We start from the raw sequence: 22,221 nt of genomic DNA, 5'->3' as shown, positions 1-22,221 counted from the left end.
CGCCTCTTCAGATTATTTGAGAAATAACCCAATTGTAGTTCATTGTTTTCCTCACCCCCCTGAATAAAGTCGCCAGTTAGAGCACGTGATGTGGCTGCTTCTTGGGGGAAGTAAGTGGAAAGGAGAGTTGCCAGAAAGTGATAGTTGTCTCTCAAATCTTCAGGTCCTAAAGTTAGCCACTGATTCACAGGAGCGTGTAAATGAGGGCTTGTCTACACCCTGGAGCATCTGTCACAACTTGGAATATCCAGGTGTCAGAAATGGGGAGGAGGACTTCCTGGTGGCCAGTGGTTAAGAATCCACCTGTCGGGCCTCCCTGGTGGCGCAGTGGTTGAGAGTCCTGCCGATGCAGGGGACACGGGTTCGTGCCCCGGTCCGGGAAGATCCCACATGCCGCGGAGCGGCTGGGCCCGTGAGCCATGGCCGCTGAGCCTGCGCGTCCGGAGCCTGTGCTCCACAACGGGAGAGGCCACAACAGTGAGAGGCCCGCGTACCACAAAAAAAAAAAAAAAAAAAAAAGAATCCACCTGTCAATGCAGGGGACCCAGGTTCTATCCCTGGTCCAGGAAGATCCCACATGCAGTGGAGCAACTAAGCCCGTGCACCACAACTACTGAGCCTGCGCGCCTAGAGCCCATGCTCCACCATAAGAGAAGCCACAGCAATGAGAAGTCCGCGCACCACAACGAAGAGTAGCCCCTGCTCTCCACAACTAGAGAGAAAGCTCACACGCAGCAACGAAGACCCAACACAGCCAAAAATTAATTTAAAAAAACAAAAACAAAAACAAAAAGACACCGCTGGGCCTGTTTAATCAGAGGCGAAGGCCATAAAGGGTTTCTGGAGGTCTGTACAAGTCAGGAAGCTTCTTGGTGGGACTGGTGGCACACAGTGGGAGAGCACACTTCCTCTCCTTGTCAGTCCCTCTTCTGGACCCCTCCCCATTTTTTAAAATTTATTTATTTTTGGCTGCGTTGGGTCTTTGTTGCTGTGCACAGGCTTTCTCTCTAGTTGCAGTGAGCGGGGGTTACTCTTCGTTGGGGTGCGCAGGCTTCTAATTGCAGTGGCTTCTCTTGTGGAGCACCGGCTCTAGGCGCGTGGGCTCAGTAGTTGTGGCTCACGGGCTCTAGAGCGCAGACTCAGTAGTTGTGGCGCACGGGCTTAGTTGCTCCACAGCATGTGGGAATCTTCCCAGACCAGGGATCGAACCCGTGTCCCCTGCATTGGCAGGCGGATTCTTAACCACTGTGCCACCAGGTAAGTCCCAAGGGTGTCTTCTTCTTTCCTTCCTCCGCTTCTCCCAAATGTCATTCCTGGACCTAAAGCAAAGGACTTACTCAGATTCAGGATTTGGGTTGTAAACACACTGTAACCACTGGACCGCAAGGAAAGTCCCATGTAAGCACTACCCTTAATCCTCCTCCTTATCCACAGGCTCTAGGAGAACCAGTTTCCTCACCTGAAAACAGGGGCAATATCCCTTTTAGTTCTATTCAATAGAGCAAGATTGGTGGATGTCTTGTGTGTCCAGGCACTGTGCTAAGATAGATAGATCAGGCCCATTCCCTGACCTCAGTGACGGTGAAATAGCATAAGAAGCAAAGTGTCCCACTGGGAGAGTAGTAGACAGGCATCTTTCAGATGCCAGAGACAAATTCAGTTCAAAGTGCCTTTAGCCAAGACAGTGATAAGCTTCAGGAATGGCTGTCTCTAGGTTCTTAAATGATGTTACGAATCTATCTGTATATATATATTTTTTGGCTGTACTCTGGGACAGGATCTCCTCACAGTAGCAAAGATGGACCAGCAACTCCATGATTTTATTGATTAAAATGGGCCTATTTCTCTGTAAAACCAGCAAAGTTCCCAGGGCTGGCTCTCATTGATCCAGCCTCCTCATAAGCCCATTACCAAGCCAATAATTGTGTCAAGGGGCATGCTGTACTCTCACTGGCCTGATTTGGGTTATGCTTGTACCTAAACGCCCATGGTGGGGTGAGCTCCATCTGAACCACATGGACTGATGATGGGGAAGGGGTGTCCCCCCCTAAAGAAAGTCAGGTGATGAAACCAGGAGAAGGGGAAGGAGTGCTGGTCAGGGAGTCATGATATATTGACCACAGAGACTGGTGGTTATGACCTTGACTCTGTAGTGTATCTACCTGGGTTCACATCCCAGTTCTACCGTTTACTCACTCTGTAACCTTGGGCATGTTGCCCAGCACTGATGAGCCTCAGTTTCTTCATGTGCAAAATGGGAATAATAATTGATCCTCCCGTAGGGTTATTGGGAGAATCGAATGAGTTTATGCAAGTTGTTATGGTTATGCATCACTGTGGAACAAACAACTCCAAACTTAGTGCTGTAAAACAACAATCATTATCTTTCATGGTTCTGGAGTTTCCCTGGGCTCAGCTGGATGGCTATTGTTCAAGGTCTCTCATGCAGTTGCAGAGAGTGGCTGGGGCAGAGTCACACTCACGTATCTGGTGGTTGGTACTGGCTCTTGCCTTGAACCTCAGCTAGGGCTGTCAGCCAGAGTTAACTACACGTGGCCAATCATAGTGGCTTGGGCTTCCTCATAACATGGCATTTGGGTTCTAAAGGTACGTGTCCCAAGAAAGAGAGCCAGGTGGAAGTTGTCTCACCTTTGACGACCTAGCCTTAGAAGTCAAACTGTGCTGGAATTCCCTGGCTGTCCAGTGGTTAGGACTCGGCACTTTTCACTGCTGGGGCCCAGGTTCAACCCCTGCTCAGTAAACTAAGATCCTGCAAGCCAGGTGGTGAGGCCAAAACAACAAAAAAAAAGGTCACACGGTGTCACCTCTGCTTTCTATTCACTAACGTAAGTCACTAAAGACAAAAGGGAGGTGCCCTAGACTCCACCTCTTAATGGGAAGGATGTCAAATACAATGCTTAGAAAGTGACTGGCACGTAATTAATTAACACTCAATAAATGCAGACATCATCCATGATCACTGTTGTTGTTGATGATGTTTTATATGTACTGTTATTGTGACAAGGAGGATAAGCAGGTATTCAAGGAAGAGGAGTGAGGTAAGCCTTTGAAGGAGCTCCAGGTAGATGACCAGAACACAGGGAAGGGCGTTTCAAGCAGGCCTGAAGATTTCAGGTTCTGGGGAACTCCCAGCTGCTCAAAACACCTGGAACAGAGCATGGGAGCTGGGGTCAGATCACAGAAGGACGTGAATGCCTTGCAAAGCACTTGGACCTGTTGATAAGGGGTATGAGAGCCATGGAAGGTTTAAGCAGGGGAAGGTTCATCAGACTGACACTCTTGCTTACAAGCAGGTCTGGGGGAGGGTGAGACTGGAGGTGAGGGGCACCAGTAAGGACCTTGGGACGAGAACTGAAAGATGGGCAGAAAGGGATGAATGAGAGTCAGAGGAATAACCCACAAAGCTGTCCTGAGGAGAGTGGGAGCGATCATTTGAAACTTTCAAGAAGCAGGGGTTGTTTTCAACCTCTTTTGAAATAAAACCCTGGGGATCTTTGGCAGGTTTGGTGTGGGACCCTGAACTACACATTTCTTTCTATTTTTTTTTCTAGCCATATTTCATTATTAAATACAACTGTATTTATTTGTGACTGGCTTATACCTGCTTTGTGGGTTTTTTTTAATTAATCTATTTATTTTATATTTATTTTTGGCTGTGTTGGATCTTCGTTTCTGTGTGAGGGCTTTCTCAAGCTGCAGCGAGTGGAGGCCACTCTTCATCGCGGTGCGCGGGCCTCTCACTGCCGTGGCCTCTCCCGTTGCGGAGCACAGGCTCCAGACGCACAGGCTCAGTAGTTGTGGCTCACAGGCCCAGCCGCTCTGCGGCATGTGGGATCTTCCCGGACCGGGGCACGAACCCGTGTCCCCTGCATTGGCAGGCGGATTCTTAACCACTGTGCCACCAGGGAAGCCCCTCTTTCTATTTTTTTTTTTTTTGACTCACATATTCATTCTTTATTTTCCACCCAACTCCATCTTGTGATTCTCTTGGTTCTCTATCACGGTCTTTGGAAGGTTGTCTCAGTTCCAAATAGCTGGACTCCACATTTTGTACTCCCTGGTGAGCTTGATGCTGCTGGTCTGGGAACCCCACTTTGAAGAGCCAAGGATCCCTAGACTTTTGTTAGTAGAAATATTTGCGAGTTACAGCTTTAGGGTACCCACTCGTTTCTGCTTGTCACCAGATGGGAAGAAAGAGGCGAGCAGTTTCTCCTTATCTTTTTTAAAAAAATATTTATTTATTTATTTTTGGCTGCATTGGGTCTTAGTTGCAGCACGCTGGATCTTTCGTTGCGGCACGCGGGATCTCTCGTTGCGGCGCATGGGCTCTTCATTGCGGTGCCCGGGCTTTTCGTTGCAGTGCGCGGGCTCAGTAGTTGCTGCATGTGGACTGAGTTGCCCCCGGCATGTTGGATCTTAGTTCCCCAACCAGGGGTTGAACCAGTGTCGCCTGCATTGCAAGACTGATTCTTTTTTCTTTTAAATAAATTTATTTATTTATTTATTTTTGGTTGCATTTGGTCTTCATGGCTGCGCACAGGCTCTCTCTAGTTGCGGCAAATGCAGGCTACTCTGTTGTGGTGCGCAGGCTTCTCACTGTGGTGGCTTCTCGTGTTGTGGAGCATGGGCTCTAAGCACGAGGGCTTCAGTAGCTGTGGCTCACGGGCTCCAGAGCGCAGGCTCAGCAGTTGCGGCACACGGGCTTAGCTGCTCCGCGGCATGGGGGATCTCCCCGGACCAGGGATCAAATCGTGTCCCCTGCATTGGCAGGTGGATTCTTAACCATTGCACCACCAGGGAAGTCCCTGAAAGACTGATTCTTAATCACTGGACCACCAGGGAAGTCCCTCTCCTTATCTTACCAAGGCAAATTCCATCAGCAGTCAGAGGGCCTATAATTTCAAGATGAACTGTAATTTTAATAATTCTGAGAGGGAAAGAGGCAAGTCTGAGATACTCTGCATATATGGCATAGAAAACGGCAGAATTACAAATGGAATCAGGTTCTGTAATGTTTTGCAACTATAGTGACAATCACAGGCAGAGGCGTGAATAGAAGATGGCTTTAGGTGGGAAAATGGGGTGGACATGGCTCCTCCCCAAGGTCTGCCCTCATCACGTCTGCTCTAGGGCCTTCTTGTAGCCAGGTACTCTCATCTCAGGGTCTCTGCACTTGCTGTTCCCACACCTTAGAACCCCTTTACCCTCCTGTTATCTGTTCCATCTCTCTCACCCTTCAGATCTCAGCCAGTCAGGTCCTCAGTCTCTATGAGCCCCCCTGGAGCTGGCCTCCCCATACACACTCCAGGGTCCCTCTGTCCTCAATGGGAGGTTTGGGACCCTTCCTGGCTGGTCAGCACAGGCTTCCCCATGTCCAGCACAGGACACGCAGAGTGCAGAGGTGCTCTCTCATGAACTGAATTGCACCCACTGCCCCCCCCAATGCATATGTTGAAGCTCTAACCCCCAGTACCTCAGAATGTAACTATATTTAAAGATAAATCTTTAAAGAGGCAACTAAGGTAAAATGAGGTCCCATGAGTGGGTCCTAATCCAATGAGTGGAGTCCTTATAAGTAGCGATTAGGACACAGACACACACACAGGGATGTGATGACATGGGAAAAAGATGGCCATCTACAAGCCAAGGAGAGAGGCCTCAGAAGAAACCAACTCTGCTGATACGTTTATCTTGGACTCTCAGCCTCCAGAACTGTGAGAAAATGAATTTCTGTTGGTTAAGTGCCCCAGTCTATGATATTTCTTATGGCAGCCTTGGCTGTACACACTCCGTAATACTCCCACCATGCCCTGGGTTTCTGTTATCAGAGCATTTATTACAAAGTGAAGAGCCATTCTCTCTTCCTTTCCATTAAAATCTCACTATTCTGGTGACTTCCCTGGTGGTCCAGTGGTTAGGACTCTGTGCTTCCACTGCAGGGGGCACGGGTTTCGATCCCTCGTTGGGGAACTAAGATCCCACATGCCGCATGGCGTGGCCAAAACAATTAATTAATTAAAAAAATCAATCTTACTGTTCAGGAGTGCCCTGGTGGTCTAGTGGTTAGGATTCAGTGCTTTCACTGCTGTGGCCCAGATTCAGGGAACTGAGATCCTGTAAGACTTGTGGCCAAAATATAAAAAACCAAAAAAAGTGAAATAAAATCCTACTGTTTACTGTTCAAGTCAAGGTTGTGGGGGAAGGGTCAACAGTGGGGAGGATGGGAGGATATGGAGTCTCTCCCAACCCCCAGGAACCAATTTTTGACTCTTTACCCCAGATATTCCATTCCCCTTGCCACAGATTACTTCAGACATAGACATGTTCTACTTTCAGCTAGGAAGGGACAGGGTGGCTGCTTGAAGATGAAGCCTTTGGAGGTTGGGATGTGATGTCTGGAGCTGTTGCAGCCATCTTGGTACGATAAGAGGTAAAAAAAACCCACCAAAATTGGCAAAACAGAAGATGGATTAAAAAAAGTGTCTTGGGGCTTCCCTGGTGGCACAGTGGTTGAGAGTCCACCTGCCGATGCAGAGGACACGGGTTCATGCCCCGGTCCGGGAAGATCCCACATGTCGCGGAGTGGCTAGGCCCGTGAGCCATGGCCGCTGAGCCTGTGCGTCCGGAGCCTGTGCTCTGCAACCAGAGAGGCCACAACAGTGAGAGGCCCGCGTACTGCAAAAAAAAGATGTATCTGTATGTATGTTTGTAACATGCCAGGATATCTCCAGAGGACCTAGAAGGCACCTGCTATGGTCTGAATATTTGTGTCCCCCCCAAATTCATATGTTGAAATCCTAACCCCCCAAAGAAGATGGTGTTAGGAGGTGGGACCTTTGGGAGGTGATTAGGTCATGCGGGTGGAGCTCTCTCATGAGTGGGATTAGTGCCCTTATAAAAGGGACCCCAGAGATTCCTCACCCCTTCCACCATGTGAGGACACGGCGAGATGGCAGTCTGTGACCTGGAAGAGGGCCCTGCCCCAAAGCTGACTGTGCTGGTACCCTGATCTTGGACTTCCAGCCTCCAGAACTGTGAAAAATAAATATACATTGTTTACAAGCTGCCCAGCCTGTGGTATTTCATTACAGCAGCCCACAAAGGACTGAGACACCCCAGTAAGCCCACCAGGGTGCTGCGGGTAGGATGGGAGGGAAGCTTCTCAGCATACTCCTTCTTAATTTTGCTTCAAATATACCATGCATTTAAAAAATCAAATCAGGGGCTTCCCTGGTGGTCCAGTGGTTAAGACTCTGCACTCCCAATGCAGGGGACCTGGGTTCAATCCCTGGTCAGGGAATTAGATCCCGCATGCCGCAACTAAGATCCCAGCGCAGCCAAATAAATAAATAAATATTAAAAAAAAATCAAATCACATCAATCAATGTCCATCCTGTTTCAGTTCTAGAAGTCAACAACTTGGTCCAGATGCAGACAGAGCACACCTCCACCCTACCGCCACCCCAAAACAGAACCTCCACACTTAGTTTTCCTTGAAGAATTTTAATCACAAACTGGGGGTGGGGTGGGTGTGGGAGGAGGTAAAGGGAGTACAGGCTGGCTGCTAGAGAATGGTGGCTGACTCCAGGCCCCGCTCCTGGAAGTACCGATGGGGGAGGCGGGGGCGGGGGCCTTCGCTGAAGTACGACTTGATCCTCCTAAGTCCCTCCTGATCCCCCGTCTGCGAGTCCTCCCTGTGGGAGAGAGATGGCGACACTGACTTCTGGGGGATCGGCCCTCTCAGGCAGCGCTGAGCCCTGGCTTCTCATCCTCCTTCCTCATAGCACCTCCAGGACACCTACCATGTAACGTCTTCTGCCTCCTTCTCCAGGATGCTCTGGGCTGTGCGCCAACTGAACCGGACAAACTGGGGGAAGCCGAACACAGGGTCCACGTGCTCCCTCAACCACGCTTTTGTCTTGGGATCTGGGGGAAGGGTAGGGTGGACAATGTGCTAGCCCTGAGCCCTGCCGTAATGTCCCAGCTTCTCAGCTTGGCATCTGAGGCCCTACCACCTCATCTCAGTCCTCCTCTGGAGTACCTGAAGCACCGCCCACTGTCTGAGACATCTTCCTGCCTCAGGACCTTTGCACAAGCAGTTCCCCCCAACTCTTTGCCTGGTCAACAGTTGCTTATGGTGCAGTTTAAGGAGACTGCCCTTGAGACATCTCCCTTACCTCCCCCAAGGACATGAGGCATTGAACCAGCATTTGTGGACCATTGAGTTAATGCCCATCTCTCCCATGTAACCACGAACTCAGTGGGCACAAGGAGGTCCTTGTTTGTCTTGCTCATGGCTAAATCTTCAGGGCTTGGCCCTGCAGGTCACATACCAGGTGTTCAGTAAGCAATGAACACTGCCCAAAGTGTCTTTGGCCTGGACCTGGTTTCCTCCCTTTGGCCTCACCTAAGTTCCAATCCTAGACTTGCTGTGTTACCCCACCCAACTGCCAAAGGGTTCCTTGAACCCAGCCACTGAATCTTTGCCTCTGCCCTTGTGTGTCTTTGGGAGAGGTGGAGGGGAGGGGCACGATCATTTCCACTTTACAAACAGGGAGACTGAGTCTCCTAATGAAGAGAAAACAATGGATTCAAGCTGGGGCCACCGGACAGCACTGCACAGGAGCCAGTACCCCTCACTCTGCCCTTTGCGCCTTAACAAATGGACAGATGCCCATCGTGAGTCTCAGTCCTTCACTGGGGCTCCAGAGAGAGAGCAGAAAGGGAGGGAGGGAGAAGGGAAGAGGGAGTCTGCCAGCTGGAATCCAACTTTGCCACATTTTGGCCATAAGCAAGTGGCCCCCCTGTCTGGGCCTCAGCCTCTTCTGCTGCAGAGTGGGGTGGTCAGAACAACTTAGAAAACCTCAGAAGCATGCCAAGCCTGCCTTTTTAGTTTATTGTCACTCACCATTGGGGTAGCCTGAGCCATAATCAGTGTCCAGGTCCTGCAGTTTTTCCACAAACTTCCAGTTCTTCACAGCCTGGTCTCGGGCCACCTGTGGGCAAGATAGGCACTTGGGATCTCCCTCCCCATGAAGCAGCCATGCTTGCCTCCTGCCAGGGGGATGCTGGGAGCTGGCCATGGCCAGCAGGGGCCTAACCTTGGCACAGATACTGGCGGCACTGACCACGGGATAGAGGGCATCTGCCTTGGCCTTGACTGTCACCTCAACACCAGGAAAGCGCTGCTGCAGCCGCTCCTGGTATGTCTCTGGGGGCCCCACAGTGTCCACAAACACCTGCCGTGGTGACAGAAATGTATTCATTCAACAAACATCCAGAAAAACAACTGTGTAGATGATCCAACTTCACAGCCTTTGCACTTGATGTTCCCGCTGCCTGGAATACTCGTCTCTCAGCTCATGCCCAGGCTGCGTCTTCCTCTCGGGGGTCTCAGCTCAAATATCACCCTCTAAAGAGGCTTTTCCTGATCACACTATATCCATTCTACATTTATTAAGCACCTACCTACTGCATGCCATGGGCTGCTCTATGTGTTGAGGACATAGCAGTAAACATGACAGAGTAGACACCCTGGTGAGGGCCACAGACAAGAAACAGGACAAATAATAAAGAATAAGGGAGATCCAGAAGAGATTATAATTTTAAACAATTTGGGGGTGTTCAGGGAAGGTCACTCTGAGGTGGTGACATCTGAATAAAGGCCTGAAGGAAATGAGCCACAGGGAGATCTGGGAAAGAGTGTTCTAGTGCAAAGGCCCTGAGGTGGGACCATGTCAAGTACCCTGGACAGCAGTACGGGGACCACATGTCTAGAACAGAAATGAGGTCAGAAAAGTAACAAGAAAAGTAATCTCCAGAGCATTTATTATTCTCAAAAATCACCTTTACTATTTGCTTACCAGCTGCCCATCCATCTCCTCTGATTTGGTCATGAATCCGAGGGCAGGCTCCTTGTCTGTCTGCTTCAGTACTGCATGGTCAGCTCCACATTCCAGCCCTGGACCTCAGCCACCTTCTTAGCAAGGCCTCCCTTGTTACATTCTCTATCTCAAGTATATTTACCCTTGTGATTCTCTCAAAACGGTCTGTTCTTTGCCTTGCAAACTCGATGCAATACCAACTTATAATTCTCTCTGGGGATTTAATCTCATTCTTCACTTGCCTGTAAACTTTCCTGATTTAATTCCCACTGTGTTCAGAAAATTAAACATCGAGATTTACATTTCAAAAACGTAAATGACTGTCTGCTGTGTGGGGAGCACATTGTAGGGGAGGGGGCTGGAGGAGGATGGGGCAGGTATCCAGGAGGGGAGGGTGCCCTGGGCTAGGATACAGACTGCGGTCGGGGAGAACAGATGTGGGATTCGTTCTACACACTGAGCCTTTAGAATATGGAAATAGATTAGATGGGGGTGAGGCTGGGGGCCCCACCATGGTCCTCAGTGGGGCACACATTTAAGGTAGGAAAAACAGTAGGACATCAACAGCAGTAAAACACATTCCTGAATCATCCATCGCACTTCTATACTCCTATTTTATCCTGAGGTGATTAAACGGGGGCAATCCAACCAACAGTTAGCTCACCTGGGCCACTTTCACACCTTGGTCCAACGCATACTGCATCAGCCCAGTAGCTGTATCATGAGACAGGGAGTTCAGGTTGTATTTGACCCTGTGGTGGTGGACAGAGCCCAGTCAACATCGTTCCAGCCACTCATCCCTTCCAGCCCATGATGGCTACCCCCCCGCCCCCGGGACCCCTCACCGCCCAAGCATGCTGGTAGAGATGAGGTTTGGAGACAGCACGTCCAGTGCCCAGCCCACAAAGTCTCCGTCCTCCTCCATTTTCGCAAAGAGCCTGTGCCGCTCGCTCTCCGACAAGGTCTTTGAGTCTGGGTGGAGGATTGGGAGAGAAGGGGAGCGGCTGGTTCCCCCAGTTCCTGCTCTCCCCCTCCAGCTTGCACCCGCCCCTGAACATGCCCAGGAACCGCCTCCCTAGATCTACCCCAGGGCTCACCTGCCACTTTCAGGGCCTCCAGATCTGCCAGGCGGGACAGGGGGCAATAGCAGATGGCGTAGACCATGGGGCCTGGGGAAGAGGGGGTCCAAACAGTGAGCCCGTGAAAGCCGCCATCTCTATTCCATCATCACCGCTTTTTTTTTCGGTGCCATCACCAATGCCATCGCCATCACCACTATCACCACCACCACCACCCCCCCGAGTGCGGTGCAATCCCAGCTCCTGTTCCAGTGCAACTTGCATCCACCTTATCACGCCCCTCCCCCACCCGGCCCTGGGGGCGCACCCAGCACCGGGCCCCGGCCCGCTTCATCGACGCCCAGGACGCAGGGCTCCTTGCGGCACACAGAAGGTACAGGCGAGTTCAGGCGACAGCGGCCCGTATTGTCTCTCTCCAGCTCGCTGAGATCCATGCCGCCGCAGCCGCCGCCACCAGCGGCAGGAACAAAGTCTGCAAGGAAAGGTCTCTGCGCGCTTTTTCCGCGGGCCCAGAGGCAGTGCTAGCTCTCGACCAATCGCCGCGCAAGACACGCCCCAAACGTTCCCGCCGCCGTTGTCGTTTGCGCAGCACACGCCGACGTCGCTGCCGTGCAGCTTCCTGGGAATTGTAGTTCCCGAGTCTGACAGCCGAGCTCTATGGTTGGGGAACTGGATAGGCGGGGTCGCTTTCCAAGCTCCGCCCGGGTGTCACTGGAGCTCCGCCCGCCGGGGCTGGAGGGAGGAGAGGGAAATAAAGGGGAAATTGAGGGGGGCCTTGAAGGATTCGACCCGGTCAGAGCCTAAAAGGTCAGATACCACTAGACTCCCAGAATACGGTGTCCGCATCACTGAGTTCCTGTCCCCCATCTGGTTTCAGGCTCTTTGTACTCGAGGTCCCTGCTACTCCACACAGTCTAAGCCCCCTGGACTAGGTATCCTGGCTCACGCTGGGCTCAAACCTTCGGACTTAGAGTCCCCCAGCTCTCTCTCTCCGTAGCTCACCGGGAGAGCCACCCCCCCGCCTCTCGCCTGCTTTCTACCCTCTCTCTCATCCGGGCTAAGCCTCTCCTACCCCCGAACCGAGATCCCAGACCTCTACAGACTCCGGCTCAGAGTCTCCGCCCACCACGCAGGCTCCTTTCCCCTCCATCCCCAATTCAGGGTTCATGCTCCCGCCCCGTCTCCCACCCTTCTCCCTCTTTCTCCCACGTCTTAGCGAGGAGCACGCCTCCCAGATTTGTCCACCACTCCAACGACATGTCTCTTTCTATTCCCTGCTCTCAACAGAGCTCACGCCCTCAGACTGTGGGTTTCTGTTCCTCATCAGGGTCCCAGTTCCTCCATCTGCGTTTTCCCCTCCCCACCCCCACCACCTTTCTTCCTTTCTCCTCGGATATCAGCGGGGCTCCCATCTCCTGACTCAGCCCTCCCTTCCCACGCTGCACTCAAGCCCCAGATTTAGTGCCCCATTGTTCCCTCTTCGAGGCCCGCCTCGTACCCGCCCCCCACAGCCCTTCCTCTCTCCCCTGCCCACCCTGGGAACCCGCGGCCCCGGATTTGCCCATCAGCCCCGGCCCCGCCTCCTCCGCGCCCGAGGCTCACCCGGGCTCAGGGCCTCCAGTCGCAGTCGTTCGGCTCGCAGGATGAACAATCTCGTTGCCGGCAGGGCCGCACCTGAACCAGATTCTCGCGGTCCATGAACACCGGGCCCGGCGCTGTGCCCACAGCCTCGCGGCTGCGCTCCTGCTTGCCCAGGTCGCAGAAACAGCGCCACTTTCCCCACGGGCCAAGGGCAGAGTCTTCCAAGTCTAGGGATGGAGGGCCAGGTAGGAGGGAACCTTTCCCCCCGCACCCCCAGGGAGGGAGGAGGAGAAAGACACTAATACATCACAACAGTTCGTATTTGCTCAGTTGTGCTTCTGTGCCAGGTACCCAGCCATAGATTATCTCTAATCTTACCGTTAGTCCCAGGTGGGGAAACTGAAACTTAGAGAGAACAAGCCACCCTTCCAAGCTCACACAACTGGTGAATGGCCCAGAGGGACTGCAAAATGACACTTCCCACCTGTGCCTGCCTGTCCAGTTGGGAATGTGGTACCACACCCTTGGTGTCCACCATCTGAAGATGACTCCTCTCTCCAGGGGCATGATCTTGAGCCTGTCCAACTGGCACAGTGTCACCTGACCAGCAGGGTTGCCAGGTGGTAAATTAAATGACATAATTGTCATAACGAAGGTACTTAAAGCCCCTGGCGATGTGCTAGTACATAACACAAAAACAATTATTATGATCACTTTCAAAGCAGCTACAACGTTTATTAGACGCCCTTCACAACCCTTCTTTTACTGACTCTTCCCTACAGCCCTAGTTGACAGGTCTTAGCCCAAATCTGTGGCTCACAAAGTCCTGACACCTCATGCCCTCACCAAGCCTCTGCCAGACAACACTGGCCTCTTTCCAGTCCTCTGTCAGGCCGTTTGGCCTTGGCACTTGCGGTTCCAACTCCCTGTTGCACTCTTCCCCCTAAATCTTCGCATTTTGGGCTTTTCCTTGTCATTCCGGCTGCATTGGTTACCTATCTTCAGCCGGGCCTTCTCTGACTTCAGAAGTTTACCTGCACCCTGCCTTTTCTATCTCCGCCTTTCCCAGCACTTATCCATGAGTTTATGGATATGTCTGCGTCGGTATTTATTGCCTGCTCACGTCCCCTCTCCCGGTGTAGGCTGCTTATAGACAGTCTCTATCTCAATTTACAGATGAGAAAACTGAGCCTCAGAGAAAAGTAATCAGCCCGAGGGGCGCCGCCAGTGCATAGCTGGCAGAGATTTTTTTTTTTTTTTTTGCGGTACGCGGGCCTCTCACTGTTGTGACCTCTCCCGTTGCGGAGCACAGGCTCCGGACGCGCAGGCTCAGCGGCCATGGCTCACGGGCCTAGTCACTCCGTGGCACGTGGCATCTTCCCGGACCGGGGCACGAACCCGTGTCCCCTGCATCGGCAGGCGGACTCTCAACCACTGCGCCACCAGGGAAGCCCCTGGGCAGAGATTTGAGGTCCCTGAAGGAGGGTCTATTTGCAGCCAGATGGTGACGTGGGGCAATGAAGCACCTTTCTGCACTATCACAGCCGCAGCCTGCAGTTACCTTTCTCCAGATGCTGCAGCCGCAGCTGCTCCCAGGTGTCCCCTTCTCCCTGCTCGCCGAAGTATTGGTAGTCGGGGGAAACCTGGGCAGGAGTTGCCAGCAGCAGGAGTATCAGAGGCAGCAACAGTAGTGTCAAACCGCTCCGGGCCATGCCGGACTCAACCGACCCCAGCTCGCTCCAAAGAGGAGCCCCGCGCATCACCCCCGCGGGCCGACGCAGTGGTCGGGGCCGGCGGCTGCGCGTCTCCCCCTGCCGCCCGCGGGCAAGTGGTCGCGACCGGCTCCTCTTTCCCTCCCCTGCGCTTGCAGTGGACCCGACCGTTCCGCTCGTCCGCCCACCCCTCCGCGCTAGGCGTCATGGTTCGGGCCTAATATAAAAGGCTCCAAGGCCCAGGGCACACTTCGCCCTACGAAAGCGAGTCTGTGCGTCTGCGAGTCTGTGCGTCCCGCCCTTTCCCACGCAGGTATGGACACCTGGAGTGCATCGAGCTGCGGGGAGTCCCCTTGGAGCAGCTTGGGCCCTATCCGGACCTCAGCGCTGGCCGCCTTTGTTTTCCGCCCGCCGTAGTGGCCGCCTTTGTCCTTGCGGGGAAAAACGAGGCCAGAGCCTTGGAGTACAGGCCGCATCCCCAGGCTCCCCGCCCCCAGCTCGCGGCATCTCCTCCTGGGGCGGTGGGCTTGCGCGACCGCGCTCAGGCCGACACGCTAACTGGGGGCCGGCCGGCAGCTGCCCGGCCCCTCTAGCTGTCCAGGGGGGCGGGTCTCCCAAAGTCTCAAGGCCGTGCCAACCTGGTCCCGGAGAAGGTGCGAGGCAGTACTGCTGCCTCCGCCGCTCTGACTCAGTAACTGGGCCCGGTACGCAGCGTGACCTTGGGAAGCGAGGACAAAGGGTCGTCCAGGGCGCACTGACCGGGCGGGGGTCTCGGCTTTCAGTCATGACCTCCGGCTACGCGCACATCGGAAAGCCCGCCCCGGAATTCCAGGCCACCGCCGTGGTGGATGGCGCCTTCAAGGAGGTGAAGCTTTCAGACTACAAAGGTGAGGGCGGCCTGGAGGGGGCCCTGGTGGGGGCGGGGCACAGGCATTAGAGGGACTGAGCCCTAACTCCTTGTCTATTCCCACCCCCTTCCCCAGGAAAATACTTGGTCCTCTTTTTCTACCCGCTGGACTTTACCTTTGTGTGCCCCACGGAGATCATCGCTTTCAGTGAGCGTGCCGAGGAGTTCCACAAGCTGGACTGCGATGTGCTGGGCGTCTCTGTGGACTCTCAGTTCACCCACCTGGCTTGGTATGACCAGTGGGGACCAGTAAGGAGGAAGGGTGCAGCTAAACCTACACCTCTATAGGTTCTGAGCTGTGTGTTCTCCTGGCCGGTGCTCAACCTCTGCGTCTCCCTTTCCCATCAAGAAAATAATGGAAATAGTGATTCCCAAGTCCTCAATGATGATGACAGTAATTAGCTTTTGGAAACTAGTTTCGTGGCGTAGAGAGTTAGCAGATGCTTTTTTTCACTTAGGGCAACACAGCCTCCCTCCCGTGAACTATTTCAGCAAGGTGGAAACTCCAGTTCAAGAGAGTGAAGGGCTGGGCCCAGTGACACAGAGCTAGAGAGAGGAGGATGGGGACTCTAAGGCAGGTTCTCTGCCTCAAGGTGCTGGAAACCACCAGTACATGTGAAGCCACTTTGCTAGAGTATTAGCTTAGTCTTCCCAGCTGTGAGAAGCAGCCCCAGCAGCCACTTCAGGGTGGGGTGGGTGGCGCTCCCTGGGGTTTGCTCAAAAGCCCCTTATCTCTCACCTCCAGCACCCCCTCTCCAGCCCTTATCACATGCAGGCCCAAAGGGTGAGGACCCTGCTGTGCCAGGCATCCTGAGGTCCCAGCCCTGTCTCCCCCACCCACAGGATCAACACCCCCCGGAAGGAGGGAGGCTTGGGCCCCCTGAACATCCCCCTGCTGGCTGATGTAACCAGAAGCTTGTCCCGTGATTATGGCGTGCTGAAGGAAGATGAGGGCATCGCCTACAGGTACTGTGGGACCCTCAGGAAGCCCCCATCCTCAGAGTGAGGGGATCGCTCTTGGGTGATGCCCTCCCTGCCCCCAGCCCTGTGGCTAGCAGGAAGACGGTGCTCCCTCCCTGGGTCCTGACAGTGGGAACTCTGGCTCCTCACTGTGAACTCTGCTATCTCAGGGGCCTCTTTATCATCGATGGCAAGGGTGTCCTTCGCCAGATCACCATCAATGATTTGCCTGTGGGGCGCTCTGTGGATGAGGCTCTGCGGCTGGTCCAGGCCTTCCAGTACACAGATGAGCACGGGGAAGGTGAGCCGAAACCCACATTCACATGTGTTCACACATGGGTACATATGCAGCCCCTCTGTCATGCACACATACATTCACTGCCCGCCCTGTCGCTTGTGTGGGGTGGTTGTGAGGGCCCCAAAGAAGATTTAACTCAGGGCCTTGTCTGCAGGAAGTTTCTAGTCTGGTGGGAGAGATACCCCAATATAAGGGTGGGGAGCTGGGGAGGTAATAGAAATCTGTAGAAGGTATTTGAGAAGGCCTGTGCCAAGGCAGGCTTGAATGTTAGTTGGATCAGAGTATCTTCTCATGTGAAGGCCACAGCCTGACCACAGGCCCTCAAAGTCCACTGGGGCTGGCTAAGTCCAGCCTGACCACAGGCCCTCAAAGTCCACCAGCCGCCTAAGAGAGAAAGATGCGATTAAAGGAGCCAGAAAGAAATTAAAATGTCAGCCAGGGAATTCCCTGGCGGTCCAGTGGTTAGGACTCTTGCCTTTTACTGCTGAGGGCTCGAGTTTCCCCTGGTCAGGGAAACTAAGATCCCACAAGCCACACGGTGCGGCCAAAAAACTACATAATAAAATAGGTACTTCCCTGGTGGTCCGTTGGTTAGGACTCTGCGCTTCTACTGCAGGGGACACGGGCTCAATCCCTGGTCGGGGAACTAAGATCCCACGTGCCACATGGTGTGGCCAAAAATAAATAAATAAATAAAATAAAATGTCAGTCAGAAAATCCTGCAGCTGGGCTTGGAGGGCTCCTCTTACCATGTGGCATGGTCTTAGGCCTGGACCACTTGGCTCCAGGCTTTTTCTTCTGCAACTCATGCTCTTGCTTTGCCTCTTTTTGTCCCCTCACTACTGGTCTACCTTGAATATGGCACTCTGGCCTCATATGTGCACCCCTGTTTTTCCACAGTCTGTCCCGCTGGCTGGATGCCAGGCAGTGACACAATCAAGCCCAACGTGGACGACAGCAAGGAATATTTCTCCAAACACAACTAGGCTGGCAGAGGGGTGGCAAGCTTGGGGTCTTGGCCCCCATCTGTGCCCCCACCTGGGTGCCCCATACTGACCCAGGAAAGGCCCCTTCAGACTCTACAGTCCATGACCCCAGAGGGCTAGGCCAAGGCTTTCTCAAGCTACCAGCTGAGAGCTGGTGAACGGTGACCCCCTCCTTGGAGCCCACATAGCTGAGAACAGGCCTAGAGGCGACTAATAAAGTATTAGGGACAGATGTAAGTCTGTGTTGGTGTGATTTGTCCTGGCGTGGTACCACTCCCCACCCCCTTCTCCAGACTGTGGCCTGGGAAACTGACATTGTAGTTGCCGATCTCCACCACAAGGTGGCAGTCTTGCATCATGCTCACTGCTTACTCTCCTCCCTCTTTCTCCTTGGCCTGAAGACGGGTGGAGGGGCCGGGGGCGATGGTGCTGTTGGCCCCTTGCAGGGAGCAAGTCCCAGGCTGCCTTACAACCTGAAACCTGGCCATGCAGAGCAGCGCCCACACCTAAACAGCAGCCAGCCTGGGTTCAAATGCCGCTTAAGCTGTGATCTTCCCTGGGTCTCTTCAACAGCAAAATGGGAATAAAGACAAACCTACATTTCACCATTTCACGTTAAAAGAGATGAAGTACGTAAAGCTCAGGGCTCTGTTAATGGTTATTAGGACCAAGTTCCTGGGGCTGGAAGAAGGTGGGGACCCAATCCTGAGCATAGAACCAAGAGAGGGAGCTTGAGGTAGAGGCACAGTCCCTGCTGCAAGTTCTACACCACCCCAGGTTGGAAGGGCTGTGCCTCTGCCCCTGAAGTGGAAGGATGAGGGTTAGGCTGGGAGGCAGGTGTTAGGAGCAAGACAGTGTTTGAAGGAGCTCAGTTTGATGCTGTGCATGTTCAGGCAAGTGGCTTTGCCACTCTGAGCCCCCATTTCCTTCCACAGAACAGGACTGACAAGCTCATTTAATCCACAGACCCATTATTACTGCTATCCAGCCTAATGCCCTCCAAGGTCACCCATCTCAGCCTTGGGATTTTATCTACAGTCCTCCCCAAGGCCCTGTGTGGTCTTCCCTGACCTCATCTCCCAACTCCTGGTTCACTCCATTGCAGCACACAGCCTTCTTGCAGTTCTTTAACAGGCTGATCTTGTTCTGGCCACAGGAGCTTTGCATGTGCTGTTCCCTCTGCCAGAACGCTGTTACTCAGGATTTTCTCAGGGCTCAGCTTCAAAGCTGCTGAAAAATCGCCTCATTAAAGTTCCATGTTCCCAATCCATTCTCCAAAGCAGCTAACCTCCCCGGCCCCATCACTACCACTTTGACCATTTTTTTTTTCTTCCTAGCACTTACCACCATCTCCGAATCACGCTTGCTTGTTTATTGTCTGTCGGCCCTGGTCCCGTCTGTGACTCCTGGGCCAGGTTGTTCAGTACTTTATAAATGAATTAATGAAGCGTCTGTTCTACCCCACCTCGCCCCTGTGGCTTGGTTTCTCGATCTGTGTTTTTCTCTGCTGCTCTGGGGGCTTCCAGCTCCGAAGCCAGCCAGATCCCCATCGGGGCTCACCAGCCGCGCTCGCACCCGTCACAGCTGCGGGGGAGGCAGCCCCATGAGAGGGCGGCGGCGGCGCCCGGCGGCTCGAGCAGCCGCCCCGGCAGGACCAGACCTGGCAGTCGCCCCGCTCCCGGCCTGGCACCCGGGAGGGGAAACTGGCAGGCGGGCACCGCCCTTCCTGGCGGGGGTGGGGAGGGGATCGCGGCGGCAACGACGCGCAGGCAACTGCATCCCCCCTCCCGGGTCAGGTCAGACGGAGCTGGCGTGGGCTCGGCAGGACCCAGGCACCAGCCCGATGGGGGAGACTCTGGGGTGGCTCCCGGGGTTCTGGAGTGCGGCCCGCCCACCGCGGACGCTCTGGACCCAGGCCTGGGGCTTTCCGGGCCTTGGTAGCCGCCAGCCTGGGAAAATCCCGGCCCCTTTCCCGGCGCCGCGGCCCTGCCCGGCAGAGCGGGGGAGGGGATTCCCGGAATCTGCCCAGAGACCGCCGTCGCGTCACTGGGCAGAATCAGCCCATGTTTGGACAGCGCTTCCGTAGCGTCAGCGGGGAAAGCCCCGGCGCGCGCGGCTGGGCGGGGCCGCGCCTGCGCACTGCGCGTTTCGCCCCAGGCATCCTGTCCCCCGGTGCTGGGGAGTTGCGGGACCTGGTCCCCGCCCTGCACCTTCCAACCCGGGAGATCGGGGGACGCAAGAAGGGTTGGACACCCAGGCTGGGGACGCAAGATGTCTGAACAAAGCTGGCGAGATTGACACAGTTACAGGAGCAAGCCACAAGCCGCAGTGGGGTGGGGGCATCCCACTACTCTCCTCCCTCCGCCCGCCCGGCTTGGAAAAAAAGACAACAGAAATTAATAAAGAACCTTTTTTTTTTTTTACTTAAATAGATTCAATAAAAAGTAAGAACAACACACACACAAACACATCTTAAAATAAATTCTTTAGATACCGACTGCGCGTTTCTTCCGCACAGTACGGTGCAGAGGGGGGGAGGGCGGGGGCGGGGGTCCCCTCCCCAGTATCTCCGAGGGCTTGAGTACCGGTCGGCGGGGCCAGCTCCGCCGCAATCGCCCCCTCCTCCCCTCCCTGTTAAATACACAAATATATTATATTCAATATGAATTGAGTCCAGCAGAAAAAAAAATACAAAAAAAACGTGGAAGGGGGGCTTGTAAACGTCGAGGTGGAAGGACTGGCCGCAGAGCGGGCGGGCAGGAGTCCAGTGTGGTTTGTGGCGTCCCCAGGCCCCGGGGCCGGTGCCCACCGCCTGCCCCCTCGCCCCATGGGAGGCGTGCGCCCAGCCGTCCAGGTTGGGAAAATGTCCGTACGGGGGATAGGGGGGCGCTCAGAAGGCGTGTCCCTTGACTCCAAGCAGTAGCTGGCAGCCGTTGCTGACGTGGGTCATGACCTTCTGTTTGAGCTGGGCCACCTGCTCGCGGAGGAGGCCGGCAGTGCTGGACAGCCCGGCGTTCTCGGCCTTGAGTGTCTTCACCTTGTCCTCCAGGCGCGCGATGCGCTCCAGCTTCCGCTTCCGGCACTTGGTGGCCGCCAGCCGGTTCCGCAGCCGCTTGCGCTCTACTTTGATGCGCTCCTGGTCTTCCATGTTGATGGGGGACACCGGCGGCGTGGCGTCGCGGCTGCGCGCCTCAGGCACGGTCTGCGGTTCCTCCTTGAAGGTGGAGGCGCCGCGGCCCAGGCCCAGCTGCGCCGGGTGACCGCCGGCGAAGGGCGGCGCGTGTGGGAGGTAGCTGATGGTGGCCGTCGGGTACGAGCTCCCAGTCCCGACGGTGGCCCCGGCTCCTCCGGAGGTCGCAGAGGCTGGAGAATAGCTGCTGAGGTTGGTGTAGACGGGAGGCGGCTCCGGGCCGGCATATACGCCCCCGGGCCCGGCCGGGGGCCCCCCGCTGGCGCCCAGGGACACGTTGGGGGGCGTCACGTGGTTCATCTTGTGCAGGTCGTCCAGAGCTTTTACAAAGCCGTCGGCGAAGCCTTCCTGCTCCTCGGTGACGCCGCCCCCTGCGCCCCCCGCACCTCCACCACTGCCACCCCCTCGGGGGTAAAAGTACTGTCCCGGGGGCGTGGGCGTCGTCGTGATCACGCCGTTGCTGTTGGGGACGATCAGGCGCTCCAGCTCCGATGAGGCGAGCTTGAGCGACGCGCCGGTGTCCGAGCCCTGGCTGGAAAAGTAGCTGCCGCCACCGCTGCCCTCTGGGCCGGGGCCCCGCGCTCCGGGTGCTTTAAGATTTCGGTAGGGGTCGGCCAGGTTGAGCGCCAGGCTGGGTTTCAGGAGTTTGTAGTCGTGTAGAGAGAGGCCGCCCGGGGTCCGGCCGTATCCGGCCGCTGCGTATGAGTCGTCGTGGTAGAAGGGCTGTTCCATTTTAGTGCACATCCGGGCGGCCCGGTCGGTCTGAGGGTCCCTGCGGGGCCGCCCCGGGCCTCGCTGCAGCGAGGCGCGCGCAGTCCGCGGAGGTGGCTGGACCAGGTGTCTGGACGCGCGTTCCCGGGGGCCTGTACGGGCCGAGAGAGGCCAACAGGCGGCTGTGCACGGAAGCTCTGTGCGGCTTCTCTAGCCCCTCTGCCCCCCTCTGGCGCACTCGCTTTCTTCGTGTTGCGTCCCCCTTGCTCCCCGCTCCCCGTTGGCTCCGATGCTGGCCTGGACGCGCTCAAGGTCCCGGCCGCTCAGCCGGAGCCACACGCCTTTATACGGCGATTGTCAGCTGCGGAAGTGCGCTCCGATTGGCGGTCGCCCGAGCCGGGCCCCCGCGCCCCCCTCCTGGAGCGTGGGGAAGGGGAGGAGGCGGCTCGCGTCATTGTCAGGAAGCGCGTGTCCTTGTAAACAGCGGCCACGGGCTGGGTGGCTCGGAGCGACTGCAGGGGGAGGGGCTCAGAGGACCCTGGTGCGCGAGGAAGGGGGCGCTGGGGCGGTCAGAGGTACACGGGGAGAGGCTTCAGGGAGGGCGATGACTCCCCTGGAGTACTCGATGAGGGATACGAGGAACTGGTACAGAGCAAGTGTGCGTGTGTTGGGGGGACGGGGGTGGTCCCGAGCTGCACACGGAAAGGCCTGAGGGATCTGGAGTCTTCCAGAGGGGCTGGGGGGCTGAGAATACACTGAGAGACCCCCCAAAGGAGAGACAGGAGGGTTAAGCAGGGTAGGGGGGGGAGTGGTAAGGAGACGCCTGACTCAGAAATTGAGTGGGGGGTCCAGGGTACAGAAGAGTTGAGGGACTGGAATTTTCACGAGAGGA

The 22,221-nt window shown here is 55.2% G+C and overlaps 4 protein-coding genes across 6 annotated transcripts; 1 reads left to right on the top strand and 3 right to left on the bottom strand.

Annotated features, from left to right (window-relative positions):
- Positions 1-7,514: 7,514 nt before the first annotated feature.
- Positions 7,515-11,555, bottom strand: RNASEH2A (ribonuclease H2 subunit A). Of its 3 annotated transcripts, XM_082649780.1 has the most exons (8): positions 11,292-11,544; positions 11,003-11,074; positions 10,751-10,877; positions 10,570-10,657; positions 9,123-9,260; positions 8,930-9,017; positions 7,824-7,947; positions 7,515-7,715 (listed from the first exon to the last, which is right to left on the bottom strand). In XM_082649780.1, the coding sequence occupies exons 1-8, from the start codon at positions 11,416-11,418 to the stop codon at positions 7,586-7,588; spliced, it is 894 nt and encodes a 297-aa protein (XP_082505906.1). In that variant the 5' UTR covers positions 11,419-11,544; the 3' UTR covers positions 7,515-7,585. The 3 variants fall into 3 exon arrangements, with proteins under 3 accessions (XP_082505906.1, XP_082505907.1, XP_082505908.1); XM_082649781.1 differs by lacking the exon at positions 9,123-9,260 and having other exon boundaries at positions 11,292-11,555; XM_082649782.1 differs by lacking the exon at positions 10,751-10,877 and having other exon boundaries at positions 10,570-10,619.
- Positions 11,556-11,579: 24 nt separating this feature from the next.
- THSD8 (thrombospondin type 1 domain containing 8) lies at positions 11,580-14,327 on the bottom strand. Its single transcript, XM_082649786.1, has 3 exons — positions 14,127-14,327; positions 12,587-12,792; positions 11,580-11,716 (listed from the first exon to the last, which is right to left on the bottom strand). Exons 1-2 carry the CDS (start codon positions 14,323-14,325, stop codon positions 12,593-12,595), a joined length of 399 nt encoding a protein of 132 aa, XP_082505912.1. The 5' UTR covers positions 14,326-14,327; the 3' UTR covers positions 11,580-11,716; positions 12,587-12,592.
- A 143-nt stretch (positions 14,328-14,470) lies between these two features.
- On the top strand, positions 14,471-17,659 carry PRDX2 (peroxiredoxin 2). The gene is made up of 6 exons (XM_082649783.1): positions 14,471-14,590; positions 15,060-15,164; positions 15,261-15,414; positions 16,028-16,150; positions 16,315-16,445; positions 17,343-17,659. Exons 2-6 carry the CDS (start codon positions 15,062-15,064, stop codon positions 17,426-17,428), a joined length of 597 nt encoding a protein of 198 aa, XP_082505909.1. The 5' UTR covers positions 14,471-14,590; positions 15,060-15,061; the 3' UTR covers positions 17,429-17,659.
- A 2,165-nt stretch (positions 17,660-19,824) lies between these two features.
- On the bottom strand, positions 19,825-21,636 carry JUNB (JunB proto-oncogene, AP-1 transcription factor subunit). Its single transcript, XM_082649779.1, has one exon. The coding sequence runs from the start codon at positions 21,360-21,362 to the stop codon at positions 20,319-20,321; it is 1,044 nt and encodes a 347-aa protein (XP_082505905.1). The 5' UTR covers positions 21,363-21,636; the 3' UTR covers positions 19,825-20,318.
- Between the last annotated feature and the right edge of the window lie 585 nt (positions 21,637-22,221).

This window comes from Grampus griseus (assembly GCF_964374135.1).
Source record: "Grampus griseus genome assembly, chromosome: 3".
NCBI lineage: Eukaryota > Metazoa > Chordata > Mammalia > Artiodactyla > Delphinidae > Grampus > Grampus griseus.
The sequence above is the reverse complement of the archived record's forward strand: the minus strand, read 5'-3'. Positions and strand labels throughout refer to the sequence as shown.

Coding starts and splice junctions, on each gene's coding strand:
- RNASEH2A (XM_082649780.1), bottom strand. CDS start 11,418: ATGGATCTCAGCGAGCTGGAGAGAGACAATACGGGCCGCTGTCGCCTG. Junction 10,658..10,750: donor TCTACCAGCATGCTTGGGCG/GTGAGGGGTCCC, acceptor CCACCACCACAG/GGTCAAATACAACCTGAACT. Junction 9,018..9,122: donor CCGCCAGTATCTGTGCCAAG/GTTAGGCCCCTG, acceptor TCTTGCCCACAG/GTGGCCCGAGACCAGGCTGT.
- THSD8 (XM_082649786.1), bottom strand. CDS start 14,325: ATGCGCGGGGCTCCTCTTTGGAGCGAGCTGGGGTCGGTTGAGTCCGGC. Junction 12,793..14,126: donor GCTGCAGCATCTGGAGAAAG/GTAACTGCAGGC, acceptor CTCCATCCCTAG/ACTTGGAAGACTCTGCCCTT.
- PRDX2 (XM_082649783.1), top strand. CDS start 15,062: ATGACCTCCGGCTACGCGCACATCGGAAAGCCCGCCCCGGAATTCCAG. Junction 15,415..16,027: donor CAGTTCACCCACCTGGCTTG/GTATGACCAGTG, acceptor CCCCACCCACAG/GATCAACACCCCCCGGAAGG. Junction 16,151..16,314: donor GATGAGGGCATCGCCTACAG/GTACTGTGGGAC, acceptor CTGCTATCTCAG/GGGCCTCTTTATCATCGATG.
- JUNB (XM_082649779.1), bottom strand. CDS start 21,362: ATGTGCACTAAAATGGAACAGCCCTTCTACCACGACGACTCATACGCA.